Here is a 15,421-nt window from a genome sequence, read left to right on the forward strand (position 1 = left end):
AAGAGACACAAAGAATGAGAGCAAGACAGGATGTCTGATCAAGCTCCAAATTTTTATTTTTCTCTCAAGGCATTTGTAGGCGGGGGCAAAGGGGGCTGAGAGCAGGAAGGGACTTAGTAATGGGGGTTGCAAGCAGGAAGGGACTTAATTATGGGCTGTTCAGCCAGCAGGAAATGTTGCTCTGAAGGTTATCTATCTACTCTTGTCTAACTGCCTAATTGCTTGACCGCAGCTCATTCACCTGATATCTGAGAAGAGGTTCTGGTATCTGTGGGAAGAGGTTCTGGTGCTATGGAGACTTAACTAAAGCCTAGATCTAAGAAAAGAGGAAAGAAACCCAAATATGGCAGCATGTGTGTCAAGGGTCACTTAGGCTTATGGCTCCCTTCAGCTCTGAAGTTCAGGGTACTTTTCTACTCTTGCAGAGGACCCAGATTCAGTTCCTAACACTTGTACCTACATGGTGCTTACAACCATTTGCAACTCCAGTTCCAGGGAATCCAACGTCCTCTTCCAGCCTCCGTGAACACTACGTGCGTGTGGTGCAGACACACCCAGGCAAGACACTCACACCTGAAATGAAAAGAAATCTTTTCTTTAAAGCCTCAAGTGTTACGTAATGGAGCTTCAGGGGGGTCGCTAAGGCCATGGGAAGCCGTAGGAGGTTTGTGAAAAATGAATGACGTGGAGAAAGAGTGCTGTGGAAGGCTGAGCTAGCAGCAGTTGGGTGGTCTGAGGTAAAATAAAGGGCCTCGTCATGTCACACTTCTGCATGAAGTCGGGTCTCCACGCAGTTGTGGACCCAAACATATCTCAGCAGGGACTGGGTAGACTCAATTCATTTTTACACTTTAATCCTAACATACTCCCCGATGAAGTAGCTACACTGCCCATGCTCTCCTCCGCACCCCCCACCCCCACCCCAGGATCCATGTTTATCACTGGACTCTATCCCACTTCGTTTGCTGGGCTCTGATTTTAATGGCAGCGCTTGGGGCTCTTTTGCAGAGGCTGGGCCTCCCGTTCCTGGTGTGGGCTTGTGTCTAAAAGCAAGGTAAGGCAACTGAGGTTCTTTGAACTCCAACCCCACAGGCCCTTACCCAGGAGAGATAGGACATGAATATAATAGTCCCCTCCACAGCCTGGAGGCAGACATCCCTGCAGTAGGGTTTATACTCCAGCGACTTTGCAGGGTCTAGCAGAAGCTTCCTTCTGTGGGCTCTCCCTAGTGTGTGCTGCTGTCTGTCTGTCTGTCTCCTACCACACTTTCCCAGGAGTCCTCCATACAGCCCTTGCACACACATCTTCAGCTCAGCATCCGTGTTGGAGGACTCTAAACTGAGACAGCGAGAAAGAGGGAGGGAAAGAGGAAGGACATGGTCAGGGCAGGTGCGATACGATGCGATGCAGAGCATCTCCAGGCCACGGTCCTTGGCAAAACAGCCTCCACAGGATCTGTGTGGCATCCTTTTACTGAGATTTGAGATCGGATGCTGTCGCCAGGGTTCTTGAAATGTCAAGAGGGCAAAAGATCTGGGGACAGCCCTCCCTCATCACTCTTCTCAGTGGACTTCTCTAAGCCGGTAGGAAAACTGCTCAGAGCCACCCCACCTTGAAGGGGTTTCCTGTCCCATGATTCACAAAGCCAGAAGGAAGCTTCAAAGTTCAGAGGGTAGTCAGACAATTGCTCCCAGGGAGCCACATTTATCTCCTTCCAGTTTCCCAAAACATACTTGGGGAGGATGGTGCTTCTTTTTTTAATTCTCTTGTTTCAGTTGAAGGGAGGAAAGGCGGCGCTCAGCTTACATTTTGATCTAATTAAGTTAGAGCCCTCGGAGGCAGCTGCGGGGATCAGACAGGAAGTCTATGGAGGTGTGTCAAAATGCAGCAGTATGCTCCTAACCCCGTGTGAGAAATCCTGAGCTCTGCACCCCAGAGCAATCCAGTTAAATAGCAGATCCTGGAGTTTTCTGCTCCGTGGGAAACAGAATTCTTATTCCTGGTGAGTTTACTTTCCCAGAAGCCTCATGAGTCCATGTACTGCTGAAAAGTCAATTCCCACCGCAAAATTATACTCAGCTGCTGGGGTGGTCTTTGGGAAAGACACGCCATTTTATCATTCACATTCGTGACATATTCTAACTGAAATCACTATGAGGCACTGTTTCATCGATGTGACAAAAGACCTCAGGAAAGCTACTTAAGAGGATAGAAGGTCTGCTTGGGCCCACGCTGGCAGAAGTTTCACTCCCCTGGCTGCCCTGGCCCCATTGCTTTGGGCCTGAGGCAAATTCCATCATGGTAGCAGAAGAATGTGGTGGAGGCTGCTCACCTCATGGTAGACAGAAGCAGAGACATACAGAGAGGAAGAGGTTGAAGACAAGACATGTACTACCTGGAAAAGCAGCCACTCACGAGACTACAGAAACAGGCAAAAAAAAAAAAAAAAGCCAAGTTCACAGAAGTCCCCAAAGCCAATGGACTCTGTGTGAGCCCAATAAAGACTGTGACTCCAAAAATAAAATAAAATAGTCTGGACAGGGTGAGGCACACCTTTAATCCCAGTACTCTCGAGGTAAAGGCAGGTGAATCTCTGAGGGTTCAATGCCAGTCTGGTCTACATAGCAAGTGCCCAGTGAGTCAAAGATATCCTCTCAAGAAGAAAGGGATATACCCTTCAAAGGTACATCCCAGTGACCCACTTCCTCCATTCAGGCTCTACCTTACACATTTTCCATCATAACTAGTAGTCAATCAATGAGAAAACCATCACTTAATTAATCCATTGACTAGGTCAACACCTTCATGAGCCAATCACTTCTTGAAAACACAACCTCTAAGCCTTTAGCATATGAGCCTTTGGAGTTGGGGTAGAGGTGCTAAAGTCATTCTCATAGAGAGATGAAAATGGACCTCACACAAAAACATGAACATTAATGTTTATATCAGCATTAGTCAAAATAGCCCCAGAGTGGAAACGGTTCAAATGCCTAGCAAGCGATTGACAGGTAAACAAAGTACAATATATCTATACAGAGCTCTCATTTAGCCAGTAAACTCGCAAATGAGACACCTGCACATGCCACAGCACTGACGAACTTTGAAAACCCACTAAGTAAGCTCACACTTCAGTCAGAATGGCTTTCATTAAGAATGACAATGGCAGCCGGGCGGTGGTGGCGCACGCCTTTAATCCCAGCACTCGGGAGGCAGAGCCAGGTGGATCGCTGTGAGTTCGAGGCCAGCCTGGGCTACCAAGTGAGCTCCAGGAAAGGCACAAAACTACGCAGAGAAACCCTGTCTCGAAAAACCAAAAAAAAAAAAAAAAAAGAATGACAATGGCTGGGGGCTGGAGAGATGGCTCAGTGGTTAATAGCACTGGCTGTTCTTCCAGAGGACCTGAGTTCAATTCCCAGCACGCACATGGTGGTTCACAACCATCTGTAGTGAGATCTGGCGCCTTCTTCTGGCCTGCAGGCAAACATGCAGACAGAACACTGTATACATAATAAGTAAACAAATCTTTAAAAAAAAAAAGAATGACAATGGTCAAAAAAAAATGGCGAGGATGTGGGGAAAGAGGGACCCTTGTCTACAGTTGGCAAGAATATAAACTGGATCATCCACTATGGAAATCAGCATGTATTTTTCAAAAACTAAAAGAAGAAATGCTCTATGCTCCAGCTATACCATTCTTGGGTATATATCTGAAGGATTCTAAGTGAATTTTCAAAGGCGCCTGCACATCCATGTCACAGCAGCCAAGATATGGAATAACAACCAAGATACGGAACCAGCCTAGACATCTGCCAACAATACCAGGGTGTCCCTTGATAAGATAACAATACCCATGGGTCAGTAAAGGGTGCAGAGTAAATGGTTTCAGGAAACAGCATCTGCTTTATTGCATGTAAACAGCTATGTAGCGAAAGCCTATCGACTGATTGATCAGTACATTACCTCAGACTGGACAGTGTGTCCTGACACTGCCAGGGTCTCTATGTGGAAGAAGCACGTACAAGGAGACATGGAGAGAGCACACTCACTCATCAGCAGGCCAGCTACTGGCTACTCACACTACTTCAGAATCAATGTTCTGGCTTCTGGGAATACTCAGGAGCATGGTGTGCCATGCTTCTTATTCAGAGGCACAGTGTTCCAGATAGGCTGGCCACTAGGTCGTGTCTGCATTTTCTCCTATAGACATCCACCAACAGATGAGTGTGTGTGTGTGTGTGTGTGTGTGTGTGTGTGTGTGTGTGTGTGTGTGTGTGTGTGATGAAAGAAGGAAAGGTACAATGATGGGTAAGAAGAGGCCTAAAGGGAGAGGTGGAACAAGGGAGGGTAATGGAATATATGTATCATAAAAGTAGAGAGGGACATTATTTGGAGAGAATCAGCTAGAGGGGAGAGATAGGCATGGAGATAGTTTGGGCATGTAAAGGAACAATGCATATTGGAAAGAAGGGGCTTAGTGGGAATGAAAGTGAGCTGAGAGAGCAATGGGGGTAAATATGATCTAAATACTTTACGTATATGCATGAAAATGCCATCATGAAACCCATTGTCATGTATAATTGCTATATGCTAATAAAATACTTAAATGAATAATGATATACATATTAAAATGTGAAGATAAACCTATTTCTTCGTATGCTAACTGAAAAGTAAAAAATAAAAATTTCCCACTGAAAATAAAGTTTGTAAATAAAGTCATGTTTTCTAAACAGAAAAAAAAACAACAATATTTGCTGGGTAGGAAAGTTAGCTAAGTGAAGGTACTTAATTCCCACATGGTAGGAGAAAAGAACCCACGCCTAGAAGTTGTCTTGAAGCCTCTATATGCTGCCATAATGTGAATACATGTGCACACACAGAGACACAAAATGTTAGAAAATTAGAAAAATCCTTTTCAAAAAGAAGCCAATCATAGCTGGCCACATGTTATATATATATGTGTGTGTGTGTGTGTGTGTGTGTGTGTGTGTGTGTGTGTATATATATATATATATATATATATATATATATATATATGTATGTATGTATATATGGTTGAGTTATATGAAATGTCCAGAATAGGTAAATCCATAGAAACAGAAAGTAACTCAGAAGTCTCGAGGGATAAGGGAAGAGAACAGGAAACGATTGCTAATGAGTACAGGGAAATGTTAAAATTAGATGTTGTACTGTTTGCACACATCCCTTAATGTTAGGCATGAACTTTAAGCTTTAAGTGGGTGAATTATATCTCGATGAAATTATTTTTTATAAGGCATAATTCAATTTATGTTTTGGAAAGGTCACCCTGGCGGTAGTGTGGGAAAAAAATCTGAGAAGTATTTTTTAAAAATGAACACAGAAGGGCCAGTGAGCAGGCCACTCTAAAGGTCAAGGTATCTTGAGGGGCAGAAGGAGGGGACTATTTGAGGAAGACTAAGGTGTCACACCCAGTTCTTGGTGCCTGGTTGACTCCTGAGCTTGGGTGCAGTGTGAAGCCAGCCAAGTTCCTAGTGGACATGAAGCTTCATTCCTTCTACTGGAGCAGAAAACAAGGAGACCAAGCTTGTTTTGATGAAAGGGCAGCTTGGGGCTGAGACTGAGATTCCAAGTTTTGATGAAGGGCCAGAGGAGGACAAGCACCATGGGAAATGCTAGAGGAAAGCAAGATGTGTCCGGAGAAAGCAAGGGAGGCCTCCATTGAAAAGCAATACCTCAAACTCAGGGCTAACTTAAAGGGGACAGAGGCCAATTTCAAACTTTGGATCCATTGACATGGTGGCCCTGGGGCACCATGTAGGAGCTGCTTCCTTAGAGTGATGGGGCCAGAAGCACACGGTCATGGAATGGAGAATGAGGTCAAGAAATAGAGGTGAGGGGTTGGAGAGATGGCTCAGAGGTTAAGAGCACTGACTGTTCCCACAGAGGTCCTGAGTTCAATTCCCAGCAACCACCATTTGCTTTTGGGATACCATCTTAACGAGGACTCCAATTTGCATAAGGCTCGAAGGAAGAGAATGGCTCAATTGCCTTTAGCCTCCTGACTATGGGTGGGTTAGGACTTCTGTTGGTCTTTTCTGTGTCACACAGATTGCAAGCCCAGCGCCACTTTGAGATCTTTGGCAGCAGTTAACTCTACAGCTCACGTGGTTGAGCCTGTATGATAATGAGTATTCGGAGATGGGTAATGCCTGAGGGGCGCTCACCAACCTAAGACAGAGCACCTGTGTGGCCTGGGCAGGTGTCTCCATGACGGGTAAGGTGACCTGCTAACATCCCATGCAACCTAAGTCAGAAGCTCATTTTTTACTAAAAAGGGGGGACCTGTAGGGCCCTGGTCTCCTCCCATATTAAGTAAAGCCATTGCCTGCTTGCTGACCTTGACCAGATGTCCTCCCTATGCTAATTCCCTGCTGGTATCCACCCTCCTGAATGCTTAAGGGAAGTTCCTTGTTTGTGTATCCTGCATATTGGGTGTTAACAGCTTAGATGCAAGAATATAGAACGTTCTGTAGCGAACTTCTGCCCTCTGAGGTTCTCACATTGTGCTGTAAGCCTGTATTTAAGGTTCCCTCCCTCTTTCAATAAACGGCATTCAGCATTCTGCTGTAGCAAATGAAAAAAAAAATGTGGTACATATACACAATGGAGTACTACTCAGCAGAGAAAAACAATGACAGCATGAAATTTGTAGGCAAATGGATGGAACTAGAAAATATCATCCTGAATGAGGTAACCCAAACCCAGTAGGACAAACTTGGTATGTACTCTCTCATAAGTGGATTCTAGATATAAAGCAAAGAACAATCAGACTGCAAACCACAGAACCGGGGAGGCTACATAGCAGGGGGGACCCTAAGATGACTGTGGCTTATAGTAAGTTTTGGTTTTACTCAATCACTGGGCAAGCCTCAGTGAAACATTTCACTATCAGGATAAGAATTTATACTGTATCAAGCTGATAATAGAATAAATAAATAAATAAAAATGAAAAATTAATGCTGCTGAGAACATAGTTGAGAAAATGTCCTTTGGTGTGATTGAAATTCCTTTGGGTATATGCTCAAGAGTGGTATAGTTGGGTCTTAAGGTAGATTGATTCCCAATTTTCTGAGAAACCACTATATTGATTTCCAAAGTGGCTGTACAAGTTTGCACTCCCACCAGCAGTGGAGGAGTGTTCCTCTTACTCCACATCCTCTCCAGCATAAGCTGTTTTCTATCTTAGTCATTCTGACAGACGTAAGAATTGTTTTGATTTGCATTCCCCTGATGGCTAAGGATGTTGAACAATTCTTTTTCAGTCATTTGAGATTCTTCTGTTGACAATTCTCTTAAGATCTATATTCCATTTTTTTAACTGGATTATTTGGTTTTTTATGTTTAGTTTCTTGAGTTCTTTTTATATTTTGGATATCAGCCCTCTGTCAGATATGGGGTTGGTGAAGAACTTTTCCCATTCTGTAAGCTGATGTTTTGCCTTACTGACAGTGTCCTTTGCCTTACAGAAGCTTTATAGTTTCAGGAGGTCCTATTTATTAATTGTTGATCTCAGTGTCTGTGCTACACACTTCACAACAGCCATAAATAATATACAATCTTAGGGTAACTAACCTGTTATCTTTCCACATGTGGTGTCTGTCCCTTTCTTCTTCCTCATAATTTGGCTCAGATTTTACTCAGCTTAGTATGTAGACATAGTGATCATCTTTTAAAAAATGTTTTATCCAAGAATATAACAAAGGGTGAACTTGGCCTAGTGCCCTTTCAAGCTGCCATGTTTCTTCCCATAATTGTATTGTTTCTTTCAACCGTTCTTTTCTTACTCAACAAGGATTAACATTTAAAAAAAAAAAAACCTGCAGCCGGGCGGTGGTTATCCCAGCACTCGGGAGGCAGAGGCAGGTGGATCTCTGTGAGTTCGAGGCCAGCCTGGGCCACCAAGTGAGTTCCAGGAAAGGCACAAAGCTACACAGAGAAACCCTGTCTCAAAAAAACAAAATAAATAAATAAATAACCTGCAAATGTGGAAAAAGTAGTGAACGGCAAAGTTCAAACTGAAGAAGATAGCCAGTGTGGGGAGATCTTCCTTTATTGTGCCCTTCGCTGAATATAAAACAATTCACAGTAAGAAAAACTGTGAAGGCATGGGGAAAGCTGTAGCTGTGGGCCGTCCCCTTCCATATGAGGAAGCTCTCCAGAAAGAAAATCTGTTCGTACACATTTGCAACACCCACAGAGCCATACTAGAGAGGAAGTTTCTATGAAGGGCATCCTTGAGGAAGTCTTCAAGCTGGAATCTTTTTGTATTTGCTAACAAAACCCACATGGGAGGAAAAGCCTTTCATCACAAGAAACTGAGGACCAATATGAAAAGGAATCACCAATGGGAGATATATAGATGGAGAAGGGCTAGCTGAAGAACTCACACAACACTGAATGAAGATACATATGTATTAACTCACTCACCAGCTCCATATACTGTCTCTAGAGGCCACACATCATGTTAAGGCACTAGGTTTACTGAGGTAATTCTGAATGGACAGGCCCTTAGCTTACATGTGGAAAGAAATCGTGAGGAGATGCGTTAGAAAGAGATGGAGTTAGAAGAGGGTGAACGTGCCAGGCGGTGACAGCGCGCGCCTTTAATCCCAGCACTTGGGAGGCAGAGCCAGGTGGATCTCTGTGAGTTCAAGGCCAGCCTGGTCTACAGAGTGAGATCCAGGACAGGCACCACAACTACACAGAGAAACCCTGTCTCAAAAAAACCAAAACCAAAAAAAAAAAAAAAAAGGCGGTGAACATGATAAAAATACATTGTATGAAATTCCTAAAGGATAGATATGTATTTTTAAAAGTAATCTGCAAAAGGATGTTTTTGTGACATATCAATGAAAAACATCACTGACACCAAGATATATAGATATATGCACTCTGCTGTGTTTAATACGGTATATCACTGTTTGGATCTTAGATGGCCCTCATAGGTTTTGAAGGATTAGACCCCAGCTGATGGTAAGGAGCCAGGGTTTTATGGGAGGATGCTAGGCTGCTGGGGCCATTTACCTGAAGGTGTGAGAAAATCTACCCATGTTTTCCTTCCTGACCACCACAGGACAAGGCACAACAAAGCCTGATTTGAACTGAAACTGATTTGAACTGATCACGAACTGAAACTTCTGAAACCAGAAGCCAAATCAAACTTTGCCTCAACTTAACTTTCCGAGGTATTTTGTCAGAGCAATGGAAAACTAAAACAGAATCTTTGTATGACAATACTACCTTATGCTAAAATCATATACAAACTTGACGTGCTAAGAATGTTTTAAAATAATATTCTGAGCAAAGTTATTGAAAATGAGATACGGGTATTTTGTTGATGCAACTAACAAGTAAAACATACTGAAGCTTCCAGATACACGAAAATAATAAATACCTTGCATTGGTTACTACAGGATAACATAAAAAATGCTTTTATAAAAAGTGCTAAGTTGGGGCTGGAGAGATGGCTCCACTGCTAAGAGAATTGCCTACTCTTCCAGAGGACTTGGGTTCGATTCCCAACATCTGTATGGTGGCTCACAACCATCTATTAACTCCAGTTCCAGGGTATCCTTCTCCTGGCCTCTGTGAGCACTGTACTCACTGTATAGTACATACATATACATGCAGAAAAAAAGCATCTATACACATAAAAATTTAAAAAAACTTAAAAGCTAAGTTACTATCAAGTTATATGTACCCTGTCTTACCAGAAATAAACATTACTGGCAAGGTGGAATTACCTTCTGAGATACTTGGCCTGATACAGTCTTCCTACCATAAACATGGCATTAAAAGTTGGAGAAAAAAAAAGATAGACATTATTTTTACCCAACCAATTTTAATGGTAAATTTACAGTCTTTATGTTTATCAGTACTGTAACCAAAAGGAGTGAAGGAGGAACTAAGGGTAGGCTAGGGAGAAGGTAAGAGTACAAGAATGCTACAACATAGTAAGAACACAATTTGCTAGGCCACAGAGGAAAATTCTTCAAACTCCTTTTTCAACCAATATTTCAGGAATGTCAAAGTTTAACTTTTATAGAGCTTTTCCTTCTTTAGAAAAACACCATAGTTTGCCAGAAACTCTCATATATCTTTATCTTCAAACTTCATGCCATTACAACCAACTTGTTTAGGATGCATACGTTCTTGAGAAAAAAAAAAAAAACAGCAATACCCAAGAACGCACTGGAAATCAGCTCACAATAGGCAAGCAGCAGATCCAGGCAGGATGCATCATGGCCATTCAGTGTGGTCCAGCATGCAATGTTTAGCGGAAGCTCTCTGGGGGCACATCAAACGGACATACTCTTCCTACAAAAGGGACTCACAGGGCAGGTATTTTCCTAAATGTCTTAGAAAGTTGTATTTTAAGGCTGTAAAACATTTAGTATTCTGTCAGCTGCTGTTATTTTGGATTCATCTATTTTTAAGCAATGCTGAACAATTACAAACTTTATGCAACATTGTAGACGTCGACAAGAGCTCACAAACTCGGTTTTAGTAACAGGTGCTCATTTCAGCTCTTCTGTAGAGGCAGCAAAAACCTGGTAAGTGAAATTTCACCACCACAAAACCAAGCAAGCAACAGAAGGCTGAGAGTGAGCATGAGGAGAGGTGGCCAGCAGGACATATTCTAGAGACAGCTACTTACTGATGTTCAATTATCCCACATTCAGCTTATTTCTAGAAAAGAGTAAGAGTGGTTCAGAACCATTCTTTAAGGATCCACATTATTTACACATGTACATATTCAAAGAGCTTACTTTGAAATTCCTTAGTTTTTTTCTTAAACAGTAATTAATAATCCATTGGTTTTATTTAGTTAGTTTGGGCTTGGGGGATAGGTTCTCGTGTCTTTTTTTTTTTTTAATTGAAAGATTTTTCTCCTTGAAACAAAAAAATATTGTGAATTTTTCAGGTCACCTTGATTGGGCTAGAGAACGGTTTGTTTGAAATGGGTCATTATGTTCTACTGTGGCATTTAAGTCTTGCCCTCTGATATTTTAGAACCAAACATAATTCTAAACTTAATTCACACAAGGAAGTGAATGGAATTTGATAGACTAAACCAGCTTTATTTGCTGTTCAGAGAAATTAGCCATTACTGACCTGATGAGACACTACCTCTTAATTTGACATTTCAAATCGCAATTATTATCCTTCCAAATACATTGAAGCTTACATCTAATCTTTAAAAAAAAAAAATCCTTTGAACAAGGGCTGGGAGGATGGCTTAGCATTAATAGCATGTACCTCTCATGCAGAGGGCTAGAGTTTGGTTCCAATCACCCACATCAGGCTCACAGTAGCCTGTAGCTTCAGAGGATTGCATGTCCCGTTCTGACCTCTTCAGTCAACTGCACTTATGCACATGCCACCACCCGCCATACACATACATATCATTTTAACACAATTATTCTGAAGGTAAGACAGACACAAATGCTCTCTACCCACCATGTGTTAATTAACAGCTCACAGCATTCTGATATTGAGAAGTTTCACTGACTTCTTTCTACACTTTTCCTTCTTTGGAAAGTTTGAAAGTTTTCAAACGTCATTTAAGAGTTAAATTTCAGCAAAGAAGAAAGTATTCCAAACGTAATATACAAAGCCACAACACTGTACTAGGATATCTCCAAATAAGTAGTTTGTGATGTGCTGATTCCTCTCCCCACGCCAGGCCACCCCTGACACACACATAAACCTCGCCTACACAGGCCTGCATCCTCATGTTTTCTGTTCTCTATATCCTCTTTTACTTTTGACGCCTAAAGTAACTGAGATCAAGACAAATGTCTGGCTGGGTGTGGTGGTGTACACAACTTTAATCCCAGCACTTGAGAAGCAGAGACAAGAGGATTGCTGTGAGTTCCAGACCATCTTGGTCTATGTGGCAAGACCCTGTCAAGAAAGGAGGGAGGGATGAGAGAGAGACAGAGAGGAGGAGAGGAGGAAAGATAGGCTGATGAGTTCACTACCACACATGTATCCTAACTGATGCAACAGGACTCTAGGTCACTGCAAATGACACAGTAAGTAGGATTCGCGGACAGGCTAAACGTGCATGTTCTAATATGAAATGCTACAGCGGTAAGGAATTGTGATTTTAACAAGCTCCCACCACTGAGGTCTACCCATCTCTACCCCTTGCACTCACTCTCTTGAACATTGTGCACTACTGTAAAACAATTCATTACAAAATGAGAACTATCTAATGTTAGAAAGTAGGTGAGTTTGAACAGAATGGTTTTCTATGACTAACCTGAGGCAAATAAGTGTGCATACAATCAGCGAAATAAATAGCAGGTTTCCATCCTTTATTTTTGTCTTTCCCCCCCTGTGAGAGGGGGTCGCACTGTGTTACTGTGGCTGACCTGGAACTTTCTATGGAGATCATATGGAGATATGTTCTATGGACATATCCACCTGCATCTGCCTCCAAGTGCTGGTTTAAAGGCGTATGCTGCCAGCGCCAGCACACACAGCTCCGTCCTTTCCTTGTGAGATTGCACTGTCATTCAGACTGTGCCCACTCAGTCTAGTCGTGAGGCTGGGAAGCCACGTGACAAGCACTGACCGTGCTGACGTCAGGCCCTGAAGTACGCCGGCCTTGTCACTGATCTCCGTCGCTCTCCTGCTACTTCATTTCATGCAGCGCCAACCCAACTGTCTTCCCAGTAGACATAAGTAAAAATAAGCGTACAAAACCAACGGTGTCAGGCAGGTATTCGCAAGGTCTCAATTTCTTAAAACATAAGTCTGAGTATATTTATTTCTCTCAAATGCATACAAGACAATAATTACACAGCAACAAATCTTTTGTTCAACAGTGACTTGATTCATAAGCATTTAAAATTTACATAATTTCACATTGATACCCTTTTATTTTTAAATACAATAAGTAAAAAAGCCCCCCAAATAACCAATTTTTATATTTCCTATTTATCCTTCTATACATCCAAACTTTAAAAAGTTACAAACTGAACAATTGTACAGAACATATAAATCATGTTTAAAAACTTGAGGTTTTAAAATCACTGCTTCCCCAGTATGATTCAGAAAAATTCTCCTATTGACAAACACAGTCGTAGATGCCGAAGCAAACTGGAGGAGGGGAAGAAACAGACAGACACAGGTTTGCTGTCTTAACATTTTACTAACCCTGTCCGTTAAAAATGGTGATGGAGTGAGAAGTAATAGCTGGGGTAGTATGAGGCCTGGAGTTTGCCTCGGCCAGAGACACACATTTCAAGTATTTTCCTATTTGATCTGAGCTCACTTCAGCAAACTGATGCCGACACCAATTATTTTCTCCCATACATCCGCTCAATGTCTGCCTGGTAGTGTGTTTTAAGCTCTTTGCGTTTCAACTTGAAGGCATCCGTCACCAGACCAGTTTCAGGAGTCCATGGGTCAGGGCTCAAACGAATTTTCACTGGAATTTCAAACTTTTGCAGACTTGCTGAGATGATGAAAACAAAGGAAAACACAACAATAAGAATGCACACTCATTAGAAACACAGTCAACGTTCTCAGCAAACAGGACAGTTCTGCGAGGCATACCCACCAAAACAAGAAGCAACCCACCAGTATCCGTCTCACTTCTGAGCTTCAAACGTACAAGTTTTTTTGACACATGAGAACTATAAATAGCAAAAACCATTTCACAAATTAATTTATCCATAGGAGAATAAACTAAATAAATGATATAAGAATATGCAAGTGAGAAAGAGAGTGTGAGGAGAGGCTCTTAGGGTGTGTTATTTGTTTATGTTGCCTTTGTTTAAGGCTGTGAAGCTGTGCTACTTTGCCTGTCTAAAACACCTGACTGTCTAATAAAGAACTGAATGGTCAATAGCAAGGCAGGAGAAAGGATAGGCGGGGCTGGCAGGCAGAGAAAATAGAAGGAGAAATCTGGGAGGAAAAGAGGGAGCAAGATGTTAGGCCACCCAGCCACCATGGAGTTAGAGTGAAAGTAAGATTACAGAAGTAAGAAAATGAAAAATCCCAAATGTAAAAGGTAGACGGGATAATTAAAGTTGGACTGAACTGTGAGCCAAAACAGACTTTCTCCTAAGTTGCTTTTTCCTCCTTTTTCCTGGGTATTTTATTACAGCAACAGAAAAGGAAGACACTAAGACACTGACAAACTCCATACTACATACATATTATAAAAGTGCCGTGCACACATATTAAAAGAAAATTAGAAATTTTTTTAAACTTATTTTAAAAATCAGTTTAGGGCCAGGCAGTGATGGCATACACCTTTAATCCCAGCACTTTTGGGAAGCAGAGAAACCCTGTCTCAAAAAAAACAAAAAGAAACAAACAAAAGTCAGTTTAGTAGAAGCAAATACTTCAATGTCCTGCAAAGAGGCCTGAAAAGGCTGCATTCCAGCCCTTATAACATAACAAGTTAAATAAATACATTTTTTTTTCACATTTCAGTTCTAAGAAATCAGTTTACCAGACAGAACACTCACCTGAAATAGCAGCTTCAGAAAGCACTTTAAGGACCTCATTTTCCATCTCACTGCTATTACACAGCTCTTCCCAAGTCCCTTCAAATCCTTTTGTTCTAGCTAGCTCCGTGAGTTCCTTTTGATTTGGCACAACAAATCCAATTACGTAAGAATGGTAACTGAAACACAGAAAGGATAACTTTAATGCTCACTAATGTAACCCATTACCTTGGCACACTGTAGCCAGCGCTTTAATATTGGAAAAAACTACAAACATACATTAAAAACTATCGTCACACTTATCTCATGCAATGCCTCTCACTACTTAGTACATTTGAGAGCTCTGGCAGAGTTCACTACAAGTAATCTTCATAACTTCTAAGTGTGCCTAACTATTATAAGTAGTAATGTAATGTACACATTTTTAAAGGAAAATTAAATCTTTTCCCAATTCTTTGAAATGATCAGTAAATTCTTGGAAACAAGATAAAAAAAGCAAAACCTGTAAATTACGTTTCTAAAAAAAATGTAGCAACAAGTCAAAATCTTGTGATGAGCCAGGGCATGCCTTTTATCCAAACACTCAGGAAGAAGCAGGCAGCCTGGTCTACAGAGTGAGTTCACAACACCCAGGGCTACTCAGAGAAACCCTGCCTTGACAGAGGGAGGGAGGGAGGGAGGGAGGGAGGGAGGGAGGGAGGGAGGGAGGGAGGGAGGGAGTCCTTCAAAGATGCTCATTTTCTTCTGATGAAGAATTTGTATTACCAAAGGAACTTGGTATGCACAAAGACAGGCATTGTTTTGAAAAACAGACAACAGTATAAAACAGTATGCTTGCTGGGCAGAAAGCCTGTGGACCCCGCCCCAGAGAGGCTAAGGCAGAGGACTGCCATGAATTCAAAGCCAGCCTGAAC

The 15,421-nt window shown here is 42.0% G+C and overlaps 1 protein-coding gene across 5 annotated transcripts in view; it reads right to left on the minus strand.

Moving 5' to 3' along the window:
• Window positions 1-12,787: 12,787 nt before the first annotated feature.
• Window positions 12,788-15,421, minus strand: part of Acsl3 (acyl-CoA synthetase long chain family member 3) — a 55,730-nt gene continuing 53,096 nt past the window's right edge. For all 5 annotated transcript variants that reach the window (XM_076549984.1, XM_076549987.1, XM_016009868.3 and 2 more), the window contains 2 exons: window positions 14,529-14,686; window positions 12,788-13,507 (listed from right to left, as the gene is read on the minus strand). In XM_076549984.1, coding sequence (XP_076406099.1) covers window positions 13,350-13,507; window positions 14,529-14,686 — 316 coding nt within the window. In that variant the 3' untranslated portion in view covers window positions 12,788-13,349. The remainder of the gene's footprint in view (window positions 13,508-14,528; window positions 14,687-15,421) is intronic.

The sequence above is a fragment of the Peromyscus maniculatus genome, chromosome 13, assembly GCF_049852395.1.
Source record: "Peromyscus maniculatus bairdii isolate BWxNUB_F1_BW_parent chromosome 13, HU_Pman_BW_mat_3.1, whole genome shotgun sequence".
Classification (NCBI taxonomy): domain Eukaryota; kingdom Metazoa; phylum Chordata; class Mammalia; order Rodentia; family Cricetidae; genus Peromyscus; species Peromyscus maniculatus.